This window comes from Mirounga angustirostris, unplaced genomic scaffold (genome assembly GCF_029215605.1).
Source record: "Mirounga angustirostris isolate CCGP_5_RB_7025 unplaced genomic scaffold, mMirAng1.0.hap1 SCAF_1, whole genome shotgun sequence".
NCBI classification, from domain to species: domain Eukaryota; kingdom Metazoa; phylum Chordata; class Mammalia; order Carnivora; family Phocidae; genus Mirounga; species Mirounga angustirostris.
The window spans coordinates 209,634,486-209,657,817 of NW_026991709.1; the positions used below are offsets into that span (position 1 = coordinate 209,634,486).

The following is a 23,332-nucleotide window of genomic DNA, read 5'->3' on the forward strand; positions in this document are numbered from 1 at the left end:
TTGTTTGCATCTCTTAAGACCATTCCGTGTGAGCTTGTCTTTCCTTCCTTGGTCCCTTGTGTTTCTCTAGGGAAGTGTCCATCTTTCTCCTCTGTTTCTATGATGTTCTAGTGCTTTCCTCGCTGTTCCTACTGCTGCCCTGTTTATTCACCAAGGATATTAACACTGTTATCAACACTACTGCCAGTGAGTTTTCTATAAATGATTCAAAACAGTCTTTCACATGTATCTGGACAATCCTGGAGCTCAGCAGACGTTTATACTTTTTCCTATACAGTTAATTCTCCATGGGGTTACCAAGGTGGTATGGCAATTACGAAAGGGATCGTCTCCTCTGTTTTCTATTCTAACTATTGCTAGTGTATCACCGGGCTTTTTGTTTATTTGCATTGTACCTTCTTTCCCAAACTCTCTTCTAAGAGCTTCATAGTTGATATCCTTGGGTTTCCAAGGAACACACTAGAAAAAGAGTTGGCACACTTTTCCTGTCGATGGTAGGAAGTAAATATTTTGGATTTTGCAGGGCCTCTGTCACCAAGTACTTTTTGTCTCTACTCAACTTTCAATGGCTTTACAACTATTGTAGCTTGAAAGATATAAACAAATGGGAGTGGTTGCATTGCGATAAAACTTCATTGACCAAAAAAATGGGCAGCAGGCTGTCCAGCCTGTTAACACCACAGCACGTCTACCCTTGCACTGGGCTATCTGCGAATATCCATGACATTATTTCACACAATCCATTCTTTGCTATTCTAATTTCTATTTTGTGTCTTACTGCATTGGCTAGATACCCAGGAAAATGTTAATTAGTAACAACGACACTGGGCTTCCTTCTCAATGTAACAGGGACAGTTTAAATACAATGTTAGCTTGGGCCTGAGTGGCTCAGTTGGTTAAGCGACTGCCTTCGGCTCAGGTCATGATCCTGGAGTCCCGGGATCGAGTCCCGCATCGGGTTCCCTGCTCCGCAGGGAGCCTGCTTCTCCCTCTGACCCTCCCCCCTCTCATGTGCTCTCTCTCTCATTCTCTCTGCCTCAGATAAATAAGTATAATGTTTTATAAATAAATAAATAATAAATACAATGTTAGCTTGGCTGTCGGTTTCATCTAGGTAATATTTATTTACCTTGTAGCAGAAGTATTCTACTCCCGCTTTTCTAAAAGGCCTCTTTTTTGCTCATTTCCCTAAATTAGGAATTTTAATTAATACTGTCTCATGAGATTATCATATGATTTTCCTGGGCCCCTGATGAATTATCGTTATCTCCTGATCGTAAACCATCCTTGTACTTCTGAGTGAAACAATAATGTCAGCACACTGTTTCATTTAGGACGTTTGGATCTAAAGTCTCATTTTAGCCGGTCCTGGGGTTTCTGTCAATATAGCATCTACATCAAGTTCTGCTAAGGGACGTTATGTTAGTTTCATAAAATGACCTGGAAAGATTTCCATAGATTTCTATGCTCAGAAAAGTTTCTATATCACAGAGTTTGAAATAACTCATCTATAAGATTCTCTGGGCCCAGGGCCTTTTGGGGACGTAATTTTTACTCATTTACCAAAGTTATTAGAATATTTAATTTTTTCTGCTTCATCTTGAATCAGATCAAATTAAAACCTTCCTCCTCACCTAAAGCTTCAAATTGAACAACACAAGCCTGTCCAGCGAATTCAACATTAAAATCTTTCTTCGACCCTGGTTTCAGATCACCTGCTTTACTTCTAGTTATTTGTGGTTTTCATCCTTATATTTGCAAGTTCAACGATTTCCCCTCCCTCACAATACATTTCTATTTTTACCTTTTTAGGTTGTTTTCTTAACTAGCAAAATCATTTAATTTTGCATCAAAGCCCAGCTTTGGCGATATTCTACAAATTTAAGGTACATGACATTCTCATTCCCACTATTTTCCAAATGGACTTTAATGAAAGTCTCCACATCTGCTTCTCCCAAAAGGTATCAAAGCAATCAACTTTAAATCACCAGGGAGCACTTTTCTGTTCAAATGTTTGAAGTCAATTTTTAGTTTCAACTGCACTGTAGTCAGAAGAAAAACCCTACATGGGCAGGGGACATGCATTAAGATTTTTTGTTTGGTCTTTTCATCTGCAAGACCAGTGACGTTCTTGGACGGAAACCAAAGACAGACCCATGTTAGCAAGATTCAGAACATTTCCATCCAGGCATAAATGGGCCTTTTCCCAAATGACCATGACACTGGTGCCTCAGGAAAAACTACTGAGAAGTGGGTGTCCAAACATGAAAACTGGAACATGAAAAGGTCTCATCAAACAAGCCGAATGTATATGCGGTCACCCCCCTCCCCCGCTATCTGTCGTTTGGGGTTCCCACATTCTCCGCTGCCTACACACCCCACAATCTCATACCAAACCAGTGGTCCTCAACCAGGGGCGAGTCTGCCCCTCCCCCCACCATGGGGGAACATCTGACGTGTCTGGGGACATTTTTGGTTGTCACTACTTGGGGGAACACGTAAGCTACTGGCATTGTGAGACCAGAGATGCCGCTCAAGATCCTACCATGCACAGGGCGGGCCCCACAACTGAGAATGATGTGGCCTTAAATGTCTAACGTCTGGGATTTGAGAAACCCCGATGTGGATGGACCCAAGCCGCAAATGTCTAGGCCTTTCTTTTCTGCAGGTTATATTCCAAATGGCCACTAGAGGTCAGATCAGGGCCACACAAATAGGCCTGAAAAACCAAGAAGCAAATCCTCTGCTGAGAGAGTAGCATCCCTCCACGTGGCCCTGACCTGCCTTTGCGGTCTCCCCTCTGGCTCCTCCCAGGGGCCCGTGATTCATCCCAAGGCCTTCCTTTCCCCAGCCTCTCTCTGCCTGTCCTCTCCTCCAGGACAAGCCCCCTTGGAGTTTCAAGACACAAATCAAAGGAAAGCCCGCCTGTCCTCAGTGGAGTTCAGCGACACGGCATGCCTTTGCTCACACGCCTGCAGCCCCGCACTTGCCACCCCAAATAAAAACGTTCTGTTCGCAGATCAGGCTCCCCCCAAGACCTGCTGCACGTGCCTCAGACTGTGGGGTCCAGGCGTAGTCCGGCCCACACCGTAGGTGCCGATAAACAAATGTTTAAATAAATGTTCAGCGGGTGAACGCAGTGGGGTAAATGCGTGGCATCTAAGAGGTGCCCAGAAAGTACCCCCTTCTGTTCTATTTTTTTTCTTAAGTAAACTCTGCCCCCGACGTGGGGCTCGAACTCCTGACCCAGAGATCAAGAGTCACATGCTCCACCGACTGAGCCAGCCAGGCGCCCCTTGATTCTACATTTTAGTAAGAGTGTGTTAGTGCAGATTTGTGCCCAGATCCCATTTGAGGGTGAAGGCAGTTCCCGTATGAATTCGTGAAGCCTCCGGTATCTGCAGAGCAGCCCATCACATGCATTAAGGCCACGGAAGCCTCTGGAGTCTCAAAGGCACACAGCATGCTTCCTGCCCTGCCTGGTCCGCCGGCCCTGCGCTGAGCAGCCCCCAGCGGCCACGCAGACCTCCTGCAGGTGAGTCGTACCTAGTGTCCTCAGCACCAGGGCTTGAAGAGGATTTTCTGTGAAAACAAAACCAACCACTTTGAGGACAGACAGAACTCGTTCAGACAGACCTCTGGCTTCTGACACCCTGGAAGCCACATTCCCTCCGAGCGGCCCAAGGGTGCCCTGCCCTTGACTGTGGACCACGTCTCCCACCCCCCAAATCACATCATCTCCATAAGATGCAGAGAACACAGCGGGGGCGGGGGGAGAATCAGAGAAAATACCCTCCCCTCCCCCGAGATCTGGCCAGCTGGGGTATCCCCCTCAGATGCCAAACTTGACTACATTTAAACATCACAACTGACTCAGCCGTTTCCTTAAGTCCAGCAGCATTTTGTTTTTAACGGGTAAAACAGTAACTGCCTCCCACCCTCCATGCCTGGGCTCTGACATTTAGCGCTCTTTCGGACTCAGGGTCGGGGGGGAAAAAAAACGCAAGAAAGAAATTTTTTTTTTTTTAAATGTCACACATCGATGGTTCTGGGAAAACGTCTATTCTTATGAGAAGCGATGATAGGCATTTGAAGGGACCCATTTTAAAATCTTATTTTATCCCAATGTCACCCTTTGGGGTTTCGATCCACTTTGGAGACAGCGCATTGCATCAGACATTGCTGGGGGGCCCATCTGCTGGTAAGGGGGGCGGGATAGGAGGCGTCTCACAACCCACACCCCTCACCAGCAGCCGGATCCGGGGTCGGATCCCTCGCCAGCTCAGAAACACCGGCTCTGGACCCATGAAAGGGAGGTGACAGCTACGTCAGTGGGTTACTCTAAAGACTCATGAACTAATAGGATGCAGACAGCGCTGGGGTGTCGGGTGGGTGGAGGCAGGGATGTGGCTCATCATCCTACACAGGACGGCCCCACAGCAGAGGACGAGCTGGTTCCAAACGTCTACAGGGTCAAGGCTGTGAAGCCTGGGTGACTCACATGCTCTCACAATCCTAAGAAACAAGAACTATTATTATCTGCACATGGCAGATAAGTAAACTAAGGCAGCGAGAGACACATGCCGTTTACCTGAGCGTCTCTGCCTCTGGGAGAGGCAATGACAGAGGAGTGGCCTGGGGTCGTCTTCCCTGCAAACCCTCTCAGAGCCCGAGTACATCAGCACATCCCTTCCCTCCCAAAGGAAACTCAACAGATTTAAACAGGAGAAGCCTCCGGGTTTTGAAGATGCAGTAGAAATTTCCAGAAGGACAAGAAGGTTGGCGGGATGATCACAGAGAATGCTCTGAGCTTGAGACTTCAAGATAAATCAAGCATGGGGCCAGGTAGGCATTCCTCAGGGTGCGCCGCAAAATCTAATGGAGCTCGTTTAAGAACGCAGACGGAGGCCCCAGGCTGGGATAAAGAGTTTGGGCCACGTGGGAAAGCAAATGTTGAGGGTCTGCGGGGTTTTTTTTGTTTTTTGTTATTTTTTTTTTTAACTTGTCCCCGTTTGGAGTGCTTATTTGCTCTTCCTGGTTAAGGTTCCTATTGAATCTCCTCCTTTACCCGCCCACCCCCTGGCTCCCCTCTTCATCTTGTTCCCCTAATGACCGCCCCCTCCACACAGAGCCAAGGAACAGTCCTGACCTGGGGACGAACACCACATTGTGCAGGTAATCCTCAAAGGTCTTCCTAAAAGAGGACTCCTCCAGCTCCTTGAGGATCTGAGAGTCCGTCTTGGGGCAGGAGCAACATTCGCCGGCAGACTCCTCGTATTCACTCTGGTTGTGCTTCTGGGAGCCCTCGGCCTCGAACGGCGGAGACCAGGTCCGGGACGGCAGCTTCAGCCCTAGACACAGGCAGAGCAGGTGGCCTCGGATCCTCCCCGAGCCCTCAACATGCACGCCGCCAAGGGGGTCTTCTCGGAGGGGCTGGGCACATGGGACACCTGTGCATGTCAGGGTGTTCCAGACACCAGAAGACACCATAACCCCATTGGACTGGAGACTAAGGTAACCAGGTATGTCTTGGCCTCATGGAACCTACAATCTAGTGGCTGGGAACTGGGGGGGCTACATAAGAAACATAAACACATATACCATGGGTCAGCTCGCAGGATGAACATACAGAGGATGTCTGGGGCTGATGCTTTTTACGAGGTGGTCTCAGAGAAAGTGACTGCTGAGCAGTCCCGAATGAAGGAAAGGAATGAGCTACGCACACATCTTGGTGTAAAGCAGTTCAGACGGAGCAAAAAGCAAGTGCAAAGTCCCTGAGGCAGGAATTTCCCTGGCATGCCAAAAGACACCAAGAACCCAAAGTAATGAGCAGGACAGAATGAGGGACGGGACGGTGGGAGGTGGGATTAGAGAAAGGCTGAGGGGGCAGGTGACAGTTGTATGAATGAATGAATCAGCCAGCCAGCCATATAAAGTAACGGGAGGCCATATAAAGGGTCCGACCCTCAGACCCAATGGTTACAAATTAAAGAATCTACAGTTCACTCAGGAATCCAGAAATCAGTAGAGCAGTTGTTCTTCCCCGAGGTCGGGGGTGGGGGAGGGGTGATTCTGCACCGTCCCCCACCCCCCGGACACTGGGCAAGAGATATTCTGGCTGTGAGGAATCCTGGGGGGTAGAGGAGATTCTGGCACCTGCGGGGTGAGGCCGGGGGTGCTGCTCACTGTCCGGCAAGGCACAGGACAGCCCCACCGCAGAGAATGATCTGGCCCCAAATGTCAACAGTGCTGAGGTGGAGAAGCTCTGGACTAACGACACGAGGGGAGATGGGGGAAGACATTTTTCAAAAACACAAAGTTGTTTTTTAAGTGCCGAAGCTGGCCGTGTCGCGACCCCTGAGTCCAATCCCAGGGACACCTGTCATCCATCGTGCAGGCCACAGACATGCTTCGGGTGCGACTGTGAGGATGAACGCTACTCTCATCGGGCAAAATTCACGAAGGCCCCTGGGATTCACCTTTCCCGCCACCAGCCCTTGCGCTGGGAGCCTCCTAGGGGCTACTGAGCATTTTTTTTCCCTCTCCCCTTGAATGGGTCCTGGAGACAATGGGCTCTAAGTACCTTCCCGGGAATGGTGAGTATCCACTCAGAAGCCCAAGTATTTATACAGCTGTGAATGGCTACAAGGGTCTCTTAAAAACACTTCTAACATTTATTAATAGACACAGACTAACCTGGCTGGGTTAACCATTACAGGGACTGGTCATGGCATAACGGGTGGAAGAAAAAGGTCGGGTTTCCTTCGTGTGGGAGGATCCTAAGAATTTTTTGGAGAGGAAAGGACCTTTTGATCAGGCCACACACAGTTCTTCACTCCTGTTACCCTCTCTGGCCCCCATTGCAGGGCACATAGCGTCCCATGGTTTTTCTGTGACTACACAGTGAAAGTATAGGTAATGGGGCACCTCAGACAGTCCCATCCACAGAGACAGAGAGGAGATGGTGGGAGCCGGGGGTCGGGTGGAGGGTGGGGAGTCCATCTTCATGGGGACAGTCTCAGTTTGGGGAGATGGAAAGTTCTGGAGACGGAGGGTGGGGATGGCTGCACGACAGCATGAGCATGCTTCGTGCCGCTGAGCTGTGCGCTTAAAAATGATTAAGATAGTCAATTTTATGTTATATATATTTCACCACAATTTTTAAAAATGCATTGGTAACGCCGTATTCTAGAACTGAAATATGCTAAGGGAGTCGAACTTAAATGTTCCCACACACACAATACAAGTGATAGATGTATGAACTCACTCACTACCTGGGAGAAATCGCTTTACAGCATATAGGTGTATCAAAATCATCCCGATGGGCACTTTCAGTATCTTACAGTTTTACCTTTCAATATCTTATAATTCAACCACATTTCAATAAAGCTTGGGGGGAAAAAAAACCCTACTGGTGATACTAACGGGAAACCACTCCCAGTCATAGTGAGTAAGCTTATTTATTTTGTGTATGTTTTTCAAATTGTGGTAAAATACACGTAACATAAAATATACCATCTTAATAATTTCTAAGTGCACAGCTCACTGGCATTAGGTGCAACCATCCCCACTATCCATCTCCAGAACTTTCTCATCTCCCCGAACTGAGACTCTGTCCCCATGAAACACTGACTCCCCTCCCGCTCCCCAACCCCTGGCTCCCACCATCTACCTTCTGCCTCTGTGGACGGGACTCCTCTGGGGACCTCCTATGGGTGGAATCATACCATATCTGTCCTTAGTAAGTTTATTTATCAATTCCACAAACTTTGCGATCATTACAAAGTAAGCCATGTGTAAATAGCCATATTGTAATGATAGATTTAGACTTCCAGAATTGAAGTTGTTACTCTTTAAAAAAAAAAAAAAGGGAAGCACCAAGGGCTGTTGCTGGTGGTGGTTCAAGCTGGTGGTTTCGGTTACTCGAATGCAGGGCCAACAGCTCACAGCTAAGCTGAGGCCTGTGCTTGCTCTTGAGTTATATAAAGAATCTGAAGAGATAAATCACGTTTGCAAACCTCAGCTCAGGCGGGGAATGAGGTCACAGGCATACATATAGCACATGATCTTAGAGCTGGGACAGCTCCCGGAGATCATCTGGCCTCCTGCCCCTTCTCCCGAAAAGGAGGCGGCCGGTGACAAGCCCGGTGACTTGCCCAAAGCCCTACAGCAGGTCAGACGTCCGGCCAAGAGTCGCCCGCAGGCTCGAGGCCTCTGCCACGCCTCACCAGCAGTCCCTGAGCCTTTGCTTCCAAGGTCAAGGGCTGAGGAAATCGCTAACTCAAAACAATCTAAAGAAAAATAAATACGGACAAACATAAAGCACAGACGAACAACACCAAAAAAAAAAACTAAAGGAAAAAAAATGACATCTCTTTCTCCAGTTTGATGGGTTTTTTTTAAAATCCAGCTTTAAAATTGTAAACTAATTTATACAAACTAGATTGAGGCTCAGAGAATTTTCTGTTTTCCTGCAAATGGATGAAGCCTGTTAAGTAAACAAGATTAAAGACGGGGCGGCGGGGAGGAGAATCATCTCTAGTATAAATTTTTCATGGAAAGCACAGAAGGGAACGCATTACCGCTCCTGGCTACCTCCAACCCTTAAAACGTTAAGGGTCTAAATGTAGGGGCTAAAACTCTTTCCTGACTTTGTCATTAACCTCTCGACTCCTAGCTTAGCCCCCAAATTCAGCGGGTTAACAGAGCTGCATCCCCACAGCGGGGAAGGGGGAGGGGGAGAAAATTTCAGATAGAAATGGTGCCAAGACATGGAACTATCTGGTTTTGACACGAGTCTTCAGAGTGTCACGAGGCGGTGATGTTTAGAAATGGGTCTGTGTGGTTTGGTACAAGATGGTGTGTGTGGGCACATGCCCCCACACTTACACTGGGAAGCCAGCATGGGGTGGGGGGGAGACGCTTGCCTGGAAGCAGGACAAAGCAGATCATCTGCTCCCACACACCCACCTGCACTCACCTTTGAGGCAGTAATCCAGCTCATACAGCTCACTGTCTTCTACCTGCCTCTCCCAGAAAACCAGGTAGTGTGTGATGTTGCCATTGGGATCAGAGGGAGGCTTCCACTTCAGAATAATCTGGGACGAGGAGTTAGAAACGGAGATTGGATCCAGGGGGACGGAAGGGTCTGCAAAGGAGAAAGGGAAAACAGGTGCACCGTGAGCAGGGGGCAGGGACTGGCTGTCGGGCGGGCGTAAGAAGGAACACACCGGGGGGCGCCTGGGTGGCTCAGTCGTTAAGCGTCTGCCTTCAGCTCAGGTCATGATCCCGGAGTCCCGGGATCAAGCCCCACATAGGGCTCCCTGCTCCGCGGGAAGCCTGCTTCTCCTTCTCCCACTCCCCCTGCTTGGGTTCCCTCTCTCGCTGTGTCTCTCTCTGTCAAATAAATAAATAAAATCTTTAAAAAAAAAAAAAAGAAAGAACACACCGGTTAGAGAGATCATGGGGATGTTCGCTGCAGTGTTATTTAACAGCAGAGAAAACTGGAGACACATGGAAAGCTCACCAGGCAAGTGCACGGGGTACCAAATTACAGTCCATTCATACCACAGATTACACAGCCATTCGTTCATTCAATTATGCAGCACACATTTATACAGAGAAGGCTCCAACTGTGTGGCAAGCTGTCTGGGTTCCAGGCACTGGAAAGATGCTGGGGAAAGGAAGGATAGTGGGAAGAGATAAATAAACTCACATTTTCCAGGTAACATTCGGCCCAAATTGAACCCAGTCACACGGTAACTTTCAGCACTGGGATGCCAGTCATCCGTATCACTGAGACGATACCTCATCTAACACCCCCCAAAATGCACCACCTTTGGGCTCCACAAAACCTGCCCCTCAAGAATGCAGGTGGCTGAGGGGGTCAATGGGGGGGGCTGAGGCTCTCAAGGCAGAGGACATCATGCGTACAAAGATCCAGAAGCTAGAAGCTTCCAGAAACTGTGGAGTCCTCTGGTATTGCTGGAGGATACAAGAAGAAGGGGGCACCAGCCAAAAAAGCTGGGGCTGGCTCATAACGTCTGGACTGTATCCCATGGGACAGGGTTTCTCACCCTCAGTACTACGGACATTTAGGGCCAGATAGTTCTTTGTCGTGGGGGTCTGCCCTGTGCATCGCCAGATGCTCAGCAGCGTGTAACGCCGGTAAGCCCCACGTCCACCGTCACGACAACCAAAACGGTCTCCAGACATCACCAAAGGTCCGCAGGGGGGCAGAATCACCCCAGGGCTGAGAACCTCCACAACAGGAGAAGGACTTAGGCTTTATGAAAATACAAATACCACTAAATTGCTAGGAAATAGTCCAGCACCACCGCCCCCCACCGACTAAAAAAAAAATGAAGGGGGAAGGGGGCACAGAAATGAAATAAAAAAAGCAAAACATTGATGAAGCTGGGAGATGGTCCATGGGGCTCATTTTTCTACTTTTGTGAATATTTGAAAATTTTCCAGAATGGGAGGGAACAGAGTAGCAGCTTGTTGCTACTGCTTTGTCTTTTGAAATTGCAACCTTGGGCACCCGGCTCTTTCAGAAGCCAACAGCCACATCAAAGAGCACGTCCTACAACATCACCGTGTCAACTGTTCAAGGCAAGATGTCCATTCCACGTAAGAAACACTTACTAGTGGCATCTGTCTGCACATAGATGATGTCACTCTTGGCCCCATACGTGCGGCGTTCATCGGAAAAGGTGACCAAGGTCTTGACGAAGATGGCATACTGGGTCCAGGGCTTGAGACCCCGCATCAGCCACCCCGGGTGGTTCTGCGACTTGGGGTCATTGGACCGCAGAGGCGGGTCAATGTCCACCACCGTCCAGCTGTTAGAGCCACACGCGTCCTGCCCGTCGAACTCGGTCACATTCTGATAAGGGCTTTCAAGACAAAGCAGAAGGTGGTTATCATGCCATGACTCTCGCTCTGAGGACGGAGGGCTGCGGCAGGGAAGGTGACATCCTACAGGGTTGTCTCCTGTCTACCAACAAGCTTACGCCACAAGGAAAAATGACACAGATCCCAAAGAGAAGGGACCCCTTCCCTTATAGCTCCATTTTCCGACTATATCAATAGTGATGATGATGTTACCAACTACCTCACTACTTACTGGTAAGAATACAGGAGAGGGGCACCTGGGTGGCTCAGATGGTTAAGCAGCTGCCTTCGGCTCAGGTCATGATCCCAGGGTCCTGGGATCGAGCCCCGCATCGGGCTCCTGGCTCAGCCAGGAGTGTGCTTCTCCCTCTCCCTCTGCCTCTCTCCCTGTTCATGCTCTCTCTCTCTCTCTCTCTCTGTATCTCTGTGTCTAAAATGAATAAATAAAATCTTAAAAAAAAAAAAAAGATTCTCTCTCCCTCTCCCTCTGCCCCTCCCCCATTCCCTGTGCACGTGCCTACTCTCTCAATAAATAAATAAATAAAATCTTAAAAAAAAAAAAAAGACTGCATGAGAGTTTATGTGCTACTTCTCGGCACACAGTCGGAGCATAATAAATCTTCAAAGATGGAGCAATTATTAATATGAATACTATCACAACTTCCATCATCTCCCTTTAAAACTCCTGATCTCTGGGTTGTAAGGTCAAGCCCCATGTTGGGTATAGGGATTACTTAAAAATAAAATCTTTAAAAAACTTTTTTTCAGCGCAGTCGTATAGACTCTTGAACAACATGGCCCCAACTGCGTGGATCCACTCACGTGTGGATTTTTTACAGTACAGGACTGTAAATGCATTTTCCCTCCCTTATGACTCTTTTTTTATCTTTTTTTTAAGATTTTATTTATTAAAAAAAAAAGATTTTATTTATTTATTTGAGAAAGAGAGAAAGAGCGAGAGAGAGCATGAGCGGGGGAGGGGCAGAGGGAGAGGGAGAAGCAGACTCGCCACGGAGCAAGGAGCCCAACGTGGGACTCAATCCCAAGACCCTGAGATCATGACCTGAGCCGAAGACAGACGCTTAACCGACTGAGCCACCCAGATGCCGCCCCCTTACGACTTTCTTAATAACATTTTCTTTTTTCTAGCTGACTTTCTTGTAAGAATACAGTCTATAATACATATAACATACAAAATCCATGTTAATCAACAGCTTATGTCATCGGTAAGGATTCCGGTCAATAGCAGGCTATTAGTAGCTAAGTTTTCGGGGAGTCAAAAATTATATGTGGATTGGGCACCTGGGTGGCTGAGTCGCTAAGCGTCTGCCTTCGGCTCAGGTCATGATCCCAGGGTCCTGGGATCGAGTCCCACATCGGGCTCCCTGCTCGGCAGGAAGCCCTCTTCTCCCTCTCCCGCTCCCCCTGCTTGTGTTCCTGCTCTCGCTATCTCTCTGTCAAATAAATAAATAAAATCTTTAAAAAAAAAAATTATATGTGGATTTTTGACCAGGGGAGGTGGTCAGCGCCCCTAACTTTGGCATTGTTCAAGGGTCAACTGTACTCAAAACGAGCAGGTGTTGTTTAATGGGGACAGTTTTAGTTTGGGAAGATGAGAAAGTTTTATTAGAGATGGATTCTGTGATAGTTATGTGCTTAATGCCACTGAGCTGTGCGCAGAAACACAGTTCAAGTGGCCAATTTTATGTCGTGTATGTTTTGCCACAATTCTTTAAATGTCGGAGAAAATACAAAATCGATACGAAAATCAATCTTTAAAAACCCACTAAGCAGACGGAGCAGATTGTGTTAAGGATATCTTGCTGAGATATACGGACATGAGGCAAAATGGAATATTGCTGTAGGAAACTCGCCAAAAGAAACCTGTCTATTTCAATTTCTGGTTTTGACAAACGGGGGTGTTACTAACCTCACATGCCATCAGCTTGTGAGATGGTATAAAAGAGCTTATGATAGCTATTCCCAAGGAAGAGAGAGACAGAGGAGTCTCCAAGGGGAACCTCCGAACACACCCAACCCTCATACCTCTTTATCTTCTACTTACGCCTCTTTGTAGAAAAGCATGAACCCCAGGAGGTCTCGGAAGTCAGGGGGCCAGTACGGCTCCCATTTCAGCAAGATCTTGTCATACGATGTCCGAATGTAAGAAAATTTAAGGAGTTCATTTTCACCTAAGGAAAGTTTAAAAACAATATCAGTATTAAAACCTTGCTCCAGCGCAGCCCGAAACAGGTGATCCTACATCCCGAAGAGCACTAGTGAGAAGGGAGATGTCAATCTGCTATTCCCTGGATGGGTCTCATTCCCACACGCCTTCTGCCGGGGCTCAGGGGCAAAAGCTGGTCACGCAAGTTGGCCCCTTCCATCAGCCAGTGACTTGGCCAGAGGCTCAACAGTAAGTAACACCAACTCAAGAAGGACACCGGGCCAGTAATTATTGGGAAGAGTGATTTTTCAAGAGTAACGCTTGTCCTGGTACAATGTTGTCATACATGTGGGCTTTCGAGCCTTACGTGTCGCAAGACGTAACTCCAGTGCTAAGTGAACACATGCGGAGGGAGTTTAGAGAGCGTCGAGAGCGAGCGGGTGGTGGAGAGACAATGCCTTAGAAAGAGTGGACGGCAAGCCCTCCCTTAAGCTCCACCCCAGCCTTGCTCTCTCCCTCCCCTGAATTCCCGGGCGCGCTCGCCCGGCCCACAAGGACCCAACTCCCCCTGAAGGTATCATGGAAGCCTTGGTGCCTCAAGGCTCAGATGTCCCTTCCGGAGAGAACCTGTCAGAGGAGTGTAGTCAGCCAGCAGCCTCCAGCTCTATAGCAGCTCCAGGACCTGCTAGAGCATTGGAGCCAAGAGCATCTATAAGGAAGAATCAAATCATTCATTCATTCATTCATTCATTCATTCATTCAACGTGGATGTGGCATCTTCCAGTATCAGGCACTGTATCTCTGTAATCACAAAGGTAAGATACACCTGTCCTCGGTATTTCAGAAATAGAACTCTACGAGACATAGAGTTGTTTTAGCTCATGGCGGGGGGGGGGGGGCAATGACACCTCCATCCTACCCCCAAGGGCCAGTGTAGTTCTCGAGGAGGAGGGCGGCCACCTTATCTGGTCCATGGGCTGGAAGGACCAGGACATCCCCACTTACAAGACGCCTGGTCCCCGTTGGTCTTCAGGGCAATGTCGTTCCTCTCCTGGCGCCCCTTGGTTCCTGAAACTTCCTCCATCTTGTGAATTTCTGACAAGCAGAGTTTGGGATTGTAGTGGAAGAAGAGTTTCCCCTGAGTGATGGTGAGGTTGTGTTTGCTCCAGTCCCAGAGCTGCCTTAGGTTCTGGTTGTCCAAGGCGTAGAAAGAGTAGTTCCTACGGAAACATACACAAACCTAGTCATTCGCTGGCTTGTCACCTCCAACGCCAAGATGGCGGGGCCATGGCTGGAGTTGTGACCCTGAGGAGCACAAAAATGGAAAGAACCTGGGTCCTTGACAGCACTGTTGGACAGCCCTCCTCAGACTTGTCGCTCGTGAGTCCATCTCCATCTACAGGAAACACAGCTAGTCCGGCTTTCTGTTGTTTTACTGACCCAGAGTCAGCAGACCTCGAGGGGAGGAGATCTGAGAAACGAGGATGGACAGCTGGGGCAAAGAAAGGAGTTCCATTTTGTACATGTAGCATTTAAGGCTTCTGGGGGTCACCCCGCTAAAGACAGGCTTGAGGGTAAGCCAGGGCTGGAGCTCTATGCACACGTAGATCGTTAGAGAGACAGCCAAGGCTGGGAACCCAGCACACCAACTCTCAAAGGCAGGTGGAGTAAAGGGACCTGGGAGGGAGATGAGGAGGCAGGGAGAGTATCCCCAAGAAGCAGAATCCTGTGGGCCAGAGATGAGAATTTCAGCAAGGAGTAGGTGCAGTCAATGTCAAAGGGGACCAAGAGCTGAGAAGGTACAGGGCACAGCACTCCCAGGGGCCCAGTCACGGCAGCACTCCAACTCATAACAAAGCCCAAAGCACACTTGGAGGGCACAAAGTTTGGGCTGTACCCCTTGAGATTTCCCAACAGTGACTGTATCAGTTTCCTTGGCTAGGCCTCTCGACACGTCCCAGCACATTCCTTTCTCTCCAGGCACTGTCCCTTAACAGATTCTTTGGGGGGTTTTAAAAACCCCTAAGTTCTGGGCACCTGGGTGGCTCAGTCAGTTGAGCATCTGCCTTCAGCTCAGATCATGATCTCAGGGTCCTGCGATCGAGCCCCGCATCGGGCTCCCTGCTCAGCAGGGACTCTGCTTCTCCCTCTCCCCACCCCCACTCATGCTCTCTCTTGTTATCTCTTTCTCAAATAAATAAATACAATCTTAAAAAAGAAAGTTCTCAACACAAGAAAAAAGTTTTGTAACTGTATATGGTGATGGTTGTTAACTAGACCTACCGTGGTGATCATTTTGCATATATACAAATATAGAATCATTATGTTGCACACCTGAAACTAATATAGTATTACATGTCAACTGCACCTCAATAAAAAAAAATCTGTTTTTCTCCTCCCACTCCCCCACCACCGCCTCCAGTTTTATTGAGATATAACTGATTTATAACAGTATTCGTTTCAGGCTTCCAACATTATGATTTGCTATTTGTAGATATCATGAAATGATCACCACCATAAGTTCAGTTCACATCCATCACCTCACATGATTTAAAAAAAAAAATTGTTTCTTGCGACAAGAACTTTTAAGATTTATGCTCTTGGGGCACCAAGAATAAATAAAATCTTAAGAAAAAATAAGATTTACACTCTTAGCAAATTTCATGTGTGTAATTCAGTATTGTTAACTACGTGGGTATATCACATCTCCAGGACTTACTTATTTTATGACTGGAAGTCCATACCTTTTGACCCCTCGCACCTGTTTCTCCCACCCTCTACTCCCACCTCTGGCAACCACCAATCTATTCTCTGTATCTCAAAGCGTGTTTTTGTTGTTTTGTTTTTAAATTCTCATATAAGTGAGATCCTACAGCATTTGTCTTTCTCTGACCTATTTCACTCGGCATAACACCCTCAGGTCCATATGTATTGTTGCAAATGGTAGGATTTCCTTCCTCTTTATGGCCGAGTGATATTCCATTGCATGTATGAGCCACATCTTTATCCCTCCATCCATCCATGGACACAGGTGTTTCTGTGTCTTGGCAAAAACCCGTGAGTTGTTTTAACTCGCGGACCTCCTAGTGAGCCTTCAGGCCACACCCAGAACCAGGCCACGTACCCGATTTCCAAGGTCTCTCCTCGAATCAGCCGTAACTTCCGGAAAAAAGAAAGTGACACAAGAGCGTAGGATCTCCGGATTTTCAGATACCCGGAAATTTCTTCAATGAGTCCTAGGTTGGCCTCCAGCTCAGCTGCCAGGTTGTCTAAGGAAAGGACAGAATATCCAGTGAGCTTCTACAGAAATATTTTAACCTTCCCATAATCTCTCAGAGTGAGGAGTCAACCTGGAGGCTGCAAGTCCCCATATAAGTGACCAGCGTGCTTTTTTCCTCATCCTTTACCTTGTTTGCCCTCCTCCAGACACATGGGCCTCCCCACCATCCCTTAAACAAGCCAGGCATCCTTCTGCCTCAGGACCTTTGCACTGGCTTCCTCCTTTGCCCTGAATATTTTTCTCTCAGATCTGCTTGGTTTGCTTCATCTCCAGCTCAAAGCATCGTTCCTCAGAGCAGAAACCCCTTCAAAAATAGCAGACCTCTTTATTCTCTATTTCGGAGGCTGGCGAATGACAGACAGCCCAGTGGCCAAATCCAGCCTGTGTCGTAAATAATGTTTAATTGGAAAAGAGCCACATCCATTTGTTTACAGGTTCTCTATGGCTGTTTTTACAGCAGCAGAGTTGAGTACTTATGGCAGAGATCGTCTGGCCTGCAAAGCTGAATATATTTATTCTGTGACCCTTTATAAGAAGAAGTCACCGATCTCTGCTCCCCCCCCCCCCGCCGTTTCCCTGCTTTACTTCCCTTCATAGTGGGGTCCACCCCAAGTTTATGTTATATGTTGATGTGTTTATTTGTAAGATCCATCATGCGTGGGCTTTGCTTTCTTTACTGTGAGTATTCGATAAAATGTTTGCTGAATAAATAAAGGGATGCCTTTTTGCCTGCGGTGGTACTTCTGGAAACACGGCCCCCAGACCTGCCACAGGGCACATGGCCTACTTGTTAAAAATGCAAATTCCCACATAAGAACACCAATTTCCAACTTGGAAAATTAGAATCTGCGGGTGGGTGGGGCCAGGACTCAGCTGTGAATTTTAGGTCTGGAAGCCAACTCTTCAAGTGACTCCTCCCCTGGTGTGTAGCTGGAAGGTGGGTCCCAGCTGGGGGCAGCCCCCACCCCCAGAGCACTCACTGCCCCCTCGGATGTTGATGATGAGGCTTCCGTTGACAACAGTGCAGCCTCGGAGCTCCTGGGCAGACGTCACCGAGTCAATGGTTTTCTCGCCCTCCAGGATGTGGCAGACCTTGGGACAGGGGCCCAGGCATGGAGTGCACATCAGGCTGAAGAAAGAGCGGAGAGAAGGGGTCAGGGCACCCAGGACCCCACGCACCAGGACTGCTCAGGGTCCCAAGGACGGGACTTACGCTGTTACCCTAAGGCTGGGCATTTCCACCACAGCATTGCTGACATTTGGAGTCAGAGAATTCTCCGTTGTGAGCATGTCTTGCTCCTGGATGGTGCTGAGCAGCCTCCCCGGCCCTCACTCACTCAATGCCAGTAGCACCTGTCCCTCAGCATGACAGCCAAACATGTCTCCAAACACCGTCCCCTGCGGGGACCGGGGGCAAATCACCCCCAGTAAGAACCACCATGTAAGGGGCAGGTGCATGCCATCCTCCATGGCGGCACGTCCTACGGCTTTACCCCAAAGGCAGGGGACTCACGCTTTTCCCCTAAAACGACAGGGCTCCAGCCATACCCCAAAGCAATGGGATTCACACTGCCCCAAGGAGGATCCCATTCTACGCGGAAGAGGCAGGACTCACGCCATCATACTGAAGGTTTGGGACTTGGGCGTTACCACGGTGATGGGAATTTTTCCGAGCTGATGGGCCTTTCGGAGGATTTCCGCTGCCCCATACCACAGTGCTGCCACCCCGAGGAAACCTGATGCTTGCTGTTGCGTAGGGTCTGACGTGCCTACACCTGTAACACAACCTCGCATGGGACAGTGGGTGACGGCGGCAGCCTTTGGCTTTGCTGACCGCAGCCTATGGTACTGGACTACACAGCTCCCAGCAGTCCTTTGGGAACCATCCCTCCCCTCCACAGGGTCTGAGGTGGGTTCTTGGCTAGCACAGCACTCCTAGGTCCAGGCAAGACACATGATCCAGGCCAGGCTGGGCACCATCATCCATCTCCCCAGGGGTTCAGAGGTAGGCACGCACCCAAGTCAGTCCAGTGAGGGTTTTTTTTTTTGTTTTTTTGTTTTTTTAATTTGAGACAGAGAGAATGAGATACAGAGAGCATGAGAGGGAGGAGGGTCAGAGGGAGAAGCAGACTCCCTGCCGAGCAGGGAGCCCGATGCGGGACTCGATCCCGGGACTCCAGGATCATGACCTGAGCCGAAGGCAGTCGCTTAACCAACTGAGCCACCCAGGCACCCCCCAGTGAGGGTTTTACCAGAATTTCCCAGAAGGAGAAACTATCTAAAGCACTTGGCACATAGAAAACAAGAGTCGTTAGTCCTTGCTCTGATGACCACTTTTTTTTTTATTAAAGATTTTTATTTATTTATTTGAGACAGAGAGAATGAGAGACAGAGAGCATGAGAGGAAGGAGGGTCAGAGGGAGAAGCAGACTCCCCGCCGAGCAGGGAGCCCGATGCGGGACTCGATCCAGGGACTCCAGGATCACGACCTGAGCCGAAAGCAGTTGCTTAACCAACTGAGCCACCCAGGCGCCCCTGATGACCACTTTTCATTAGTGGTATCATTGTTGCTACCGGGGCTGGTTACACACCCTTGGCATATCCAATTCTTCAGAATGACCTCGGTGATGGCAGTCCCAGGTCCTGGCACAGAGCTTCAAAGGCCCTTGGGATTCCCTGAGAGGCAGGAGCATCTTTGTTATGCTAGTGAGGTGACAGTGTGGTGGCCCCTATGTAGCTTCGGGATGGGGGCTGGTCCCCAAGAAGACCAAAGACAGGATTAGATTGGTGGGTCCACTGAAGATGGAGTCCAAGCACATGGTCAAGGAGTCAACTGATCACAGCTATGTAACGAGAGCCCAGGAAAAATTCTGGACACCGGCTCGGCGACGTTTCCTGGACAGTGAATGCAAACATCTGCTGGGAGGGCCACGTCCCTGACTCCACGGGACGGAGCTGGGACGCCCCGTGATAACACACGCATCCTTAATAATAAAGCTGTAGTTGTAAGTACGTGTAGTTTCAGTGCCTGACGGTGAGCCCTGATTGCCAAGGCATCCATTTCAAAAGACATCCCTCCAGTGAACGTATGGCCAACTGCATGACCCAGCTCGGAGAGATAAGGAATTCGGCTGCCCCGCCCCCGAAGCTCCCTCCTTCAGAGAGCCCTGGGTGGCCCAGATAGTTGACTGCCCGAGTGACCCCACTTCTCCTTCCCCGCCCCAATTCCTCTTCTTATGCTTTAAATTCACCAGTAAAGAGTGAACCCACGAAACCCTGGAGGCCCCACCCTCGGACCCTAACGAAGGCAGGGCCCCAGGTCCACACTGTCTCTCTCTCTCTCTTTGCCCGTGTTCTCACTGTATGGCCCGCGAGGGTGCCCTGTGCCCTCTTGTGAGGACTTGTGACTCATCACCCTCGTTTTCCTCAAAGTTCCCAGATAGTCTTTGCTGAAGTGCATCCAGCGATCCTAAGAACCACAAGGGCCGGCCCAGCCATAAATAGGGGCCCTGATGGGGAAACATCTGGAGCTGACCACAAGTGACATGTGCCTCTTGGGTGAGCCCTGCCGGAGTCCCTAACTAAGGGCGCTACCATTAACAGGCTCGGGACTGATGGAACGGTATGGCTTTTTTTTTTTTTTTTTAAAGTACTGTGACCTGTTCTGGCAAATTATTGAACCTAAAATGGATACGTGAGAACACGTACATGCATATCCAGCCGATGAGAAGTATGGGTGGCCTGGGTACCCCAAAGCGTGGCTGGCATCTGGAGTGAGGGCAGTGTGGTGGAGGACAGAGTCCGATGCTCACTCCGGGTGGCTACGGTCAGACCTGCCCCGCGGACACCAGTTGATATCAGAACAGCTGGGGTGGAAATGGAATAGGGACCAAATGTTTGGGTTCTTTTGTTGATTCTGCAAATACTTCCGGAGCACCTATTATGTGACAGGTGATACTCTAAGCCAGGGGCTGGCCAACGACGGCCCGCGGGCCAGATCCAGCTGACCACCTGTCTCTGTAAATAACATCAGGCTGCAGCCTGGCCTCACCCGCTGGCTTGCGTATCCTCTGTGGCGCTGTTCTTGCGCTATAAGGGCTGAGTTGCGTAGCTGCCAACAGAGGCCATATGGCCCTCAGAGCTGAAAATATTTACAATCTGGCCCTTTGCCATCGCCCGTTCTAAGCTGCAGGCACACATGAGTGAACGAAAGAGGCAATCTACTTTCCCCGTGGGAGATTACAAAGGCCCCAAGTTGTTTGCAGCCCATCCCACCAAGAAGTGCCCAGTAGGTCCCCATTCAGTGAATCTGGGCTTGGCCACGTGACTTGCTTTGGCCAATGGGACAGCAACAGATGTAATGCAAACACAGGCTTGAGAAGTACTTGCACGTGGGGGCAGGCGCTTCCTGGCTACTGGGCTGGGAAACCCCATGGAGAGAGGCCTCGGCTGCCCATCCGAGATATGAGAGGCTACCCTATGCACGCGGTCATGGCTGGCTCAGCCCAGGCTGGACAAACCACCTGTCAACCCATGAAATCATTATAAACCATGAATGAGTGTTGTTTCGAGTCACTAGGTGTTGGCTGGTTTGTTACCCAGAAAGAGCTCACCGATACACTTGTGAAACATATGGTCAGGTTGGGCAAAATTAACAAATTGACAATTAAAAAATCAACTGGCGGTAAATGCCATGAAAAAGGTGAAAACCGGGGGCGCCTGGGTGGCTCAGTTGGTTAAGCGGCTGCCTTGAGCTCAGGTCATGATCCCAATCCCAGGGTCCTGGGATCCAGCGCCACATCAGGCTCCCTCCTCAGCGGGGAGCCTGCTTCTACCTCTCTGTCTGCCTCTCTGCCTACTTGTGCTCTCTCTCTATCTCTCTGTCAAATAAATAAATAAAATCTTAAAAAAAAAAAAAAAATGAAAACTGTGTGATGTGCCAAAGAGTGGCTGGATGCTAATTCAGCCAGGGCAGTCAAATAGGGAAGGGTTCTCAGAGGAAGTGACTTTTCAGCTGGGACCTGGCTGACAAGAAGCCAGCCAGGCAAAGATCATTCTAGGGGGAGGGACAGGGATGCCCCATGCCCACCACATTCTTAACATTCACCCCAAATATCAAGCCCTCCTCGTCCCAGGAAAGAGCACCCCAGGACTCCCACCAGGAACCTCAAAGTGACCAAAGATAGTGAGGCTTTTTAATGAATCATGTGGGTTCCCAAACCTCTGTTCTGAAACTATCAGAAACCATTCCCATATAAACCACCAGAATGGAAGAAAACCTATCTGGTCCTATTTGATATTAAACCACATTAGAAAATGACAGCACTGGGGCGCCTGGGTGGCTCAGTCGGTTAAGCGACTGCCTTCGGCTCAGGTCATGATCCTGGAGTCCCGGGATCGAGTCCCGCATCGGGCTCCCTGCTCGGCGGGGAGTCTGCTTCTCCCTCTGACCTTCCTCCTTCTCATGCTCTCTGTCTCTCATTCTCTCTCTCTCAAATAAATAAATAAAATCTTAAAAAAAAAAAAAAAGAAAATGACAGCACTATAGTCTTTCATCAAATAAAAGTTTCAGAAGGAAAGCTAGTATTTTTTTTTTTAAACCAACAAAGCAAAATATTGCTCTGACAAGTTATAATTGGCATCCCTCACTCTGCCTTTCTTCCCTCAGTAAAGGTCCCAGACTTCACAGAACATGCTGCTAATTTCCCAGGGTTTGGGTCCTAGGCTGTTGCACCATCAGCAAGTACATCAAAGAAATCTCCTCTCCATCTCAGGTCTCAGTTACAGTCAGGAAAAAGAAAAAAAAAAAAACCTTTTATTTAAAGCCAGTGTCTTTTAAACAAACATCTCGCCACAAGATGTTAATATCCATGCTTTATTTCAAACGTGGAAAAAAAAAAAAAAAACAGAAATGAATCCAAAGGAATATGGTCATTTTCCCAACCTGACTGATAAACTGGCCAGGAAAAAAAAAAAAAAAAAAAAGCTCTGTCTGGCATGCAAAGGTGATTTATAGAAGCCTATTCTTGGTCAACAAAGCCACTTGATAGGTTTTATCAAAAACAACTAAAACAAAACATGTTGTACTTGCAGGTTTCACAAACACTCAAAGAGAGGCTCATAAGACCTGAAATAAAGGTTGTTTTCCTTCCCACCCACTCCACCCGGGGAAATAAAATTTCCCACCAGAACACGCTCGCTTGGCTAATTCTCAAGTCTGAAGAGGAAGATTTTTTACGTAAGCAGATCAGCTCAAGGCCCCTTGACGTGCGTCTGTTTCTGATTTATTTTTTGTTGTTTTGTGGGGTTTTTTTTTTTTAAACCCTCAACACAAAAACCAGGAAACAGATTTTTTAAACTTGGTTACAGCCCCGAGACACCGAAATAGCTCATCTAAAGAAGCTAACAACATGAACAAAAAGTCTGCGATGTGCGTAGGAAATCTGACTCACCACCAAAGAGAGAAAACCGTATTCCTCACCCGAACATTAGGGAACATTAGGTTTGATGGCCCTGTCCTTCAAAATGCAGCAAAGTCCTGAGAATATTCTAGAATGGATTCTCTTCCTCCTTGTGCTCCCGGCTAATCTCAGCACATTGTCTGGCTCCAGCATGGAGAAAACATAAAAACCTCAGCTCTGCTCTAGGCTGTAACATTTGGGCAGCCGCATCCCTGGGGACGGTCCTGTCCCTGAGAAGGATGCTAGTGGAAACCAAGGACTCCTGTCTTTCTGTCTTCTGTTCCCCAAGCTAAGCACAGAAAAACTAAAAAACGGTGCGTACAACGGGAAAATGTTTACTCTCTCGTCCTTTACGGAAAGTTTGTCGAGTCCAGCTCTAAAGGCCAGGACCAAAACAGGAGGCGACAACGGCATCCGAGAGACCCAGGAATATCACCACGCGGCAGCACCCCCTCACTCGTTGCCAGTTAACTCTAGTTTTCCACACAGTTTCAGCAGGTGCCACCCCGCCCCGCCCCCCCCACCATC

The 23,332-nt window shown here is 48.6% G+C and overlaps 1 protein-coding gene across 4 annotated transcripts in view; it reads right to left on the reverse strand.

Annotated features, from left to right (window-relative positions):
• INSR (insulin receptor) overlaps positions 1 to 23,332 on the reverse strand; it is a 129,803-nt gene that overhangs the window by 28,411 nt on the left and 78,060 nt on the right. For 2 of the 4 annotated variants that reach the window (XM_064571749.1, XM_064571747.1), the window contains exons 4-11: positions 17,324 to 17,472; positions 16,188 to 16,332; positions 14,069 to 14,283; positions 12,962 to 13,088; positions 10,648 to 10,898; positions 8,981 to 9,148; positions 5,150 to 5,351; positions 3,547 to 3,582 (exon numbers count right to left, since the gene is read on the reverse strand). In XM_064571749.1, coding sequence (XP_064427819.1) covers positions 3,547 to 3,582; positions 5,150 to 5,351; positions 8,981 to 9,148; positions 10,648 to 10,898; positions 12,962 to 13,088; positions 14,069 to 14,283; positions 16,188 to 16,332; positions 17,324 to 17,472 — 1,293 coding nt within the window. The remainder of the gene's footprint in view (positions 1 to 3,546; positions 3,583 to 5,149; positions 5,352 to 8,980; positions 9,149 to 10,647; positions 10,899 to 12,961; positions 13,089 to 14,068; positions 14,284 to 16,187; positions 16,333 to 17,323; positions 17,473 to 23,332) is intronic. The other 2 variants (XM_064571753.1, XM_064571751.1) reach the window with 1 other exon arrangement.